General features: G+C 49.8%; 1 protein-coding gene across 2 annotated transcripts in view; it reads right to left on the bottom strand.

Moving 5' to 3' along the window:
- Nucleotides 1-4,179: 4,179 nt before the first annotated feature.
- Nucleotides 4,180-6,789, bottom strand: part of B4galt5 (beta-1,4-galactosyltransferase 5) — a 109,963-nt gene continuing 107,353 nt past the window's right edge. The window contains exons 8-9 of one of the 2 annotated variants that reach the window (XM_004636045.2): nt 5,459-5,560; nt 4,180-4,804 (exon numbers count right to left, since the gene is read on the bottom strand). In XM_004636045.2, the coding sequence (XP_004636102.1) occupies nt 4,657-4,804; nt 5,459-5,560 (250 nt within the window). In that variant the 3' untranslated portion in view covers nt 4,180-4,656. The remainder of the gene's footprint in view (nt 4,805-5,458; nt 5,561-6,789) is intronic. The other variant, XM_023720790.1, reaches the window with a different exon arrangement.

Below are 6,789 nucleotides of genomic sequence, written 5' to 3'. Positions count from 1 at the left end.
TGTCAAGGAACAATACTATTAAGACAATATGAAGCAGAGTGAGAAATACTGGGAAGCCAACCAAAGCTGGGCATGAGGACCGAAGCAGACTGTGCCATGCTGGCCTGAGCGCCTCAGCAGGGAGGTGGCCGGTGAGCTTTAGGTGAGGAAGCAGTGCACCATGGGAGGAGGCCGATAGGCCAAACGCAACTGCAAGGCATCTGTTTATCCCTGCATGGACATAAAGACATTCAGCGACTAAATTAAGCGTGTTTTTGTTGTGTTTTGTTGGGGTTTTTTTGCTTTTAGTACAGGAGTTGCAGGCTCTCATTACGGAGATCAGACTTGTAGTGACCCTGTTTTTCAGCCTCCCAAGCGCTGGGATTACAGGCCTGTGCCACCACACCCAGTCTCAACTGCAGTCTCAGTGTGTCCTAGGGGCGGGGCCAGCACCGCACGGCATGCTGCTGGGGATCAAACCCGGCCACTGAGCTCTACCTAAGCAGGTGCTTTAGTCTGCTATCAGGCCAGCCCTGAAAAGGGTGGTTTAAAAGTGCTTTTCCTTTTTTTTTTTTTTTGAGGGGGGGAGCTTGTATGTGCTCTTTTATTTGTCTTTCAATATAAATATCCTAAAAACTGTGAACAAAAGCTATTAAGAGCACTTTTGCAAAAAGGAAGCTGGGTCAGAACAATCAGCCTACAGGAGAAGAGGATCTTTCTCAGGGCATCCCCCACCCCCACCCCATGGGCTCAACTGCTCAATCTGTAATTCCAAGCAAACTGTGGCTTCCATTCTTCTAAAGCAGCTGCTTTCATTACATCCCCAGTCTTTTTGTTTGTTCCTTTTTTCTTTTTGTATTTAGCAGGATCTACAGGGTCTCACTACACAAATCGGACTTGCAATGATCCTCCTGTTTTCAGCTTCCCAAGTGCTGGGATTATAGGCACGTGCCACCATGCCATCTCAATCCCAGTTGCAGCATGCCCTGGGGGCGGGGCTGACACAGCAGGCGGGGAGGATCAAACCTCCAAGAATCTCTGCATCTGCCTAAGCAGGCGCTTCACTCCGCTGAGCTATCTGGCCAGCCCTGTTCATTTTGTCTTTTCGAGCCGGTCTTGCTGTGCAGTTCAGGCTGTCACCCCAACAGTGTGCAACCTGCACCGCACCTCAGGTGACAGGCAACAGGTGATCAGGGCCCGAAGGTCAAGTGGGAGGGAAGCCCCCTGGACGGAGGGGCACTTGGAGTGGACCAGGCATAGAATAGGTAACAAATGGGAACTACCACTTTTATTACCAGATAGCCTCCAAATTCAGACAATTTTGGTAATGGGAAGGAAGCAGCAGGGTCAGGAACCCATTCCAGGGTGTTTGCACCACTCAATGAGGAGCTCCCAGATCTGGTTTTTCTTTCAGACACACACTGTAGAGGCCCCCCTACTAGCCCCAGAAGCTGCTCTGGATGCGCCCGCCGGTCCCTTCCCAGGGGTCCAGACTGCCCACGCCCTGCTGCCCAGCCGCAGCAGGCTCTCCCCAAGGATTCCACACTTCTTCACTCTGCACTGCATGGCAGGCTCCTGTCCCACCCAGCTGGGCACAGAACTTAAACTCCAAGAATCAATACCATTTTGAGTGGTAAACATTGGATAAATGGAAGCTATGACAGAAGTGGGCATACAGCGAACTATGGGCTGACTCCAAGGACTCTGCGGCTGGTACCGGCCTCTTTCCTGCAGGTGGCCCAGGGACTCAGTCAGGGCTCTTGCCTCCAGGAAGTTTTTCCCGCAGCTGGCCTGTGGACAGGGTTTACCTCAGGACAGACCAGTCACCAAGCTCAGGAAGCAGAACTCCTAAAGGAAGAAAAGGCTCCCATGAAGCCAAATTGCCCTAAGTAGAGAGAAACGACCACCAAGGTTTGGTTCTTGAATATGTATCTTTTACTGAAAAAATCATTCATAAATTAACATACAAAAATGTACAAACACATGAGTAAATAATGTAATGACAAAGGACTATTTTCGTGAAAAGTGTTTTTAAAACATCTTTAGATTTCAGTGCAAAAATGTACCCCTGGCACCTCTTAAAACATAAGAGCAAGCTCAAAAAAAGTAGTGATGGAAATAAGCTAGCTACGTCCAATGCCATTGTCAATCACTACATGTGGCTGCTGCCCAGCTACTAATGTCTGTGGTGGAGGAGCTCTGACAAAAGAGCCCCTGTTACATCACCATATTTCTGTAAATATCATCTCCCCCCAAAAAACAGCATGAAAGGGGGAGCCTTTCTTGCACACAGCAATCAAAGACTAGGTTGATTTAAGGGGTCACCTGGCAGTAGCCTTGTAGAATTTCAGCTGCCAAAATAGGTCCAAGGTCACATTTGATTCTTATTTTCTTTTTTTTCAACATAGAACTTCCATACTCTGAGCGGCACATGTGCCTAGCCATGCCTGTAACTAGTATGCTTCTCGTACAATATCCGAATTGGTGGTTGCATGATTAACAGCATATATTGAGGGGTTCCACATTAATAAATCAAACGTAGGCATGATGGCAAGAAAATGTAAGTGACCCTGCTTTAAGCAGTGAGAACAAACCTTTCCTCTGATTCTCAAATCATCATTCTTGTAAGCCCTGCATCGGCCTCCAGCCTGCAGCAGCACCAGGGGGTGACAACACTGATGCAGGGCTTCCAACGAAGTCACTGGCTCATGGCACCGCTGCACACGAGACCTCCCTGACCCAGAACGAGGCTGTCCTGGCAAATCCTTCCAGGTGACACCACAGCTCTGACACATCGAAAGCAGCTCACAGCCTTCAGTGATGAAAGAGAGAAGGATGAGGGTGGAAGAGCCAGGCTGGCATGGGGGGTGGAGGAGTCTTTATTGCTATATGCACCATAAGACAAAGGAAACCAAAGCCACTTCTCTGTACGATGTCCTCTTGTGCAGGTGCTTTAAAGCATGAAATGCTCACAGCTCTTCAAATGTATGATACAACTTACCAGCACTGTCAAGGGCAGGCATCTGCTCTCTCCTATGAGCCGATAAGAGCGCTGCAACTTATTTCCTAAATACCACTCTGCTCTTCAAAAGAACAAGCACACGAACAAAAACAAGGCCTGGCCAATCACTCCCACGGTGTGTGGGGATCATATGTCCACGGAACCAACACATGCAATGGAAAAACCCCAATGCACACAGATACACACACCCCTACACACACCCATGTAAACCATGAAAATTAAGAAGTTGAAGGCAAACAAGGCAATTAAAAAAAATACGAAGCACTCTTCAGAAAGTACTCCTAATCACAATATATAAATATGTTTTATGGAAAAAAGGGGAGAAAAAAAACCCTGGCATTTTCCAGAATCCTGCAGAAATGGCCAGAAATATAAACTGAGGGCATTGGCTCAGGGAAAACCAAAGAGGCACAAATTCCATTGCAATTTAGAATCCAACTTCTAAAACACGGGGAGCTTTACTAGTCCGCATTTCAAAGCTCTGAGGTGCTCTCTCCCAGAACCCAGCTGAGCCACAGCACACAAGTGTCACCTGCACCCGGCAGAGTCCTTCCCGCTGCAACTACTCCTCACTCCACGGTGCACAGGACTAAGCCACAGTGGACAGATCGTCTTTCCAGAAACCGCAAGGGAAGCAGGGATCCCTGAGGCCAGCTGCCACTGAGGCACAGCTCTCAGACCCTGGGCCAAGTACCACGAGGCAGGACAGAACTCAAGGCCAGAGGGCCTGCGCGCACCCATGGGGCACCGTGGTCAGGGCCAGCAGTGCGCCCCGTGGCAGCAGCTTCCTGTGCGGCACAGGCCTGGGGGCTGAGTGTGCCACAGCAGAAGGCAGGAAGGAACAAGACCCTGGAAGAGCGGAAGGGAAGGAGGGAAGAGAGGTCAGCTTCAGGGAGACGGGGGTCCACTTGCTCCGGGACAGGCCCCATTTCCACTCCCTTTCAAAGTGACAGTAATTTCCGAGATGATCCTCAATTGCATTTTAACTGAGTTCCTGCATTTGCTAACCAAATAAGTGATCTAATGTATAAATCCTCACTTTGAATTGGAGCCAGCTATAAAATTAAATTTAAAAAAGGCATTTTACATGGCTTATTTACAATTATACTTCTTCAAGAAGTGATTGTTATATATTTGTCTATTTGCCATCCCCCAGTCCCCCCTTCCACCCTCAATCCCCACCCAAAGCAGGTACTTTTTTAAAAAATGAAACCAAAGAGAACACCAGAGATGCAAAGAATGGTGCGGAGTCCATCGGTTCCTGGCGCGCAGCTGCCTGGGCTGGCACTGCCCTGGGCTCCAAAGGCGTTCGCAGTGGCAGCCCATGACAGCCTGGGGCGGCTCCTGCCTGTCACGGGTTCTGGAGAGTGTGGTGAAGATGGGGCGCCGAGGTGGGAGATGGGGAGAGCGCAGCAGGACAGACGTCTATCTCGTGGAAACAAAAAGCCAGTGCTGACGAGGAGCATCCAGAGATGACCCCTCGGGCCCGGCAGGTCCGACAGTGAAGGCGTTTGTGCGTGTACTGTGTCACAAGTTTTCCCTGGAACCCTGTGGTCCTTCATGAGACTGTGTTTCTAGTCTGTGGAGACCCTCCCAGACAGGTCACCAGCTTTGTTCTGTGGTGGTGGCGGCGAAGCCCTCGCGCTTCTCTCCCCTCAGTACTCGTTCACCTGAGCCAGCTCGGGTGTCAAGTTGACAGTGATGTTCTTATACAAGGCGTCGTACGTGATGTTTGCGAAGTAGTTCAGGTTGTTGAGGCCGTCCAGCCCCTGCCGCTCCTTGGACTTCCTCAGCAGGGCGTACCTGTAAGGCAAGCACAGTGCTCTAGTGAGGACGAGGCCCCCACCTCGTTCTGGGAGGACAGCAGCACGGGGCGGGCCCTAACAGGAGCCAGCTACCTTAGAAACAAGGAGGCGCCGGGGAGATGGCTCAGTAGAATAAGCCCTTCCTTGGCAAATGCAAGGGCCTGAATTCAATCCCCGGTTCCTGGCCCCCCTCCCAAAAAAAAGAAAGAAACATGGGAGCCTCGCTCACTGGTCCACCACACTTCATCCCTGTGGCCCCCACAAGTGAGATCAGGCTCAGTGCAGCGAATGGCCGAGGTGGCCAGGGGGCGGGGTGGTGAGACCTCAACACGGCAGACAGCAGGGCCACTGTGTGCTGGGTGCCTTCCGCCCCAGGGGCAGGGTTCAGTGATGAGACCTGCTCGTCTACAGAACAATGCTCCCCACAGTTTGCAAGAGACCCCCAGAGTCACTCATGAGCAGAGCGTGCTGTTACTCTCACGCAAGGCCTGATGCCGCCATCCCTGGGTCACAGCTCAGTCAGACACAGGCAGCGGGGAAATCCGGCCAGAACGAGGTACGCAGCATGGGACCAATCCTCCTACTGCATGCTAAGACACTGGGACACACAGCGAACATCCAAACAGGGCACTTGTACGTGAACTGCACCCACCTTCCAAGAAACTGGACTTCCCCTCTGTGGTGATGAGGAATGGACTTGTATTTCCCTGTGTCTCCTTCGGGCCGGCTCACAGAATAGCCTGCATTCTGTACCCTGTCGGAGACCAAGAGAGTGGGCCTTAGATCGAAGTGTCCCCCGGGGTAGCTGAAGCCTAGGAGACCGCTACAAGCTTTCCCTGGCAATGAGATGGCACTCTCCATCTCAGTGACCTGGGGGCCGAGCATCTCACCCACAAGGAAATTCCCACCCGAGGCTCTCCGCACCCCACAGCTTTGGGTGCTCAGGGCTCAGTGTCACGCTCCCAGGGGACAGCCCGATGCTACAACGTCTCCAGTAGCTGCTGATTCCAAACTTTTATGCTCCCTGAACCTGCTATTGTAATTATGCAATTCAATGAAGTCAGATATAAATTAAGAAAATACAGTCGGGCGTGGCTGCACACACTTATAATTCTGTGTCAGGGAGGTGCAGGGTCATGGCCGAGCCAGCCAGAGCGTCTCAGGGCAGCGCTCGCCCAGCACGCTAAGACCCCACATTAGAACGCAACACTAAGGGTTTTGTTTTGGCTTCTTTTTCAAAATGTGATGTATTGATTCCTAGTACTCGTTCCCCCACCAACAAAAAAAGAGAAATGAAAAAGACACCATCAGTCAGAATTTGGGGGGGCTGGGGCTGAAGGAAGGAGAAATTGGCATAAAAAAAAAGAAACTTGAAAGTGCCTATATTTCTTGCCTGTATAGTTGACAATTAGGAATTTAAAGAAATATTTGTCTGCGTGAACAAAGGATATTTAAAAATATAAACATATGATGTCTACCAAAAGGAGAAGAGTAAACTTAAACTGAGAGTAAACTGCTTAACTGTGTAAGGGAATATTGCATAAGAGTAAACTGCTTAACTGTGTAAGGGAATATCGCGTAATCGTTACTGAAAACACAGACATGGATGTGGAAAAAGACGAGGCCTATCTCACAGTCCGGATATGAGCAGAAAGAAACTGCTTGTTAAATGGCAACGATAAAGAAGGCACTGGGGACTGGGACTTAGACTCTGCTCTATATACTTCCTAGTTGGTTGTTTTTTTTTTTTTTTTGTCTTCTTGAGACAAGGTTCCACTACATAGTTCAGGCTAGCCTTGAATTCACTTTGTAGTCCAGGCTGACCTCGAACTCCCATGATCCTCCTGCCTTAGCCTCGGAGTGGTGGGATTACAGGCGTGCACCACACCTGGCTTCTTCTGAATGTTTGCCAGCAAATTATTAGCTCCAAATAACCAACATATTCTTTCTTTTTAAAATGCCAGGCCAAAAAAAATAAAAAAA

The sequence above is a fragment of the Octodon degus genome, unplaced genomic scaffold (genome assembly GCF_000260255.1).
Source record: "Octodon degus isolate 3935 unplaced genomic scaffold, OctDeg1.0 scaffold00077, whole genome shotgun sequence".
NCBI classification, from domain to species: Eukaryota; Metazoa; Chordata; class Mammalia; order Rodentia; family Octodontidae; genus Octodon; species Octodon degus.
Note: the sequence above shows the minus strand (reverse complement) of the source record. Positions and strands in the feature narration are given on the sequence as shown.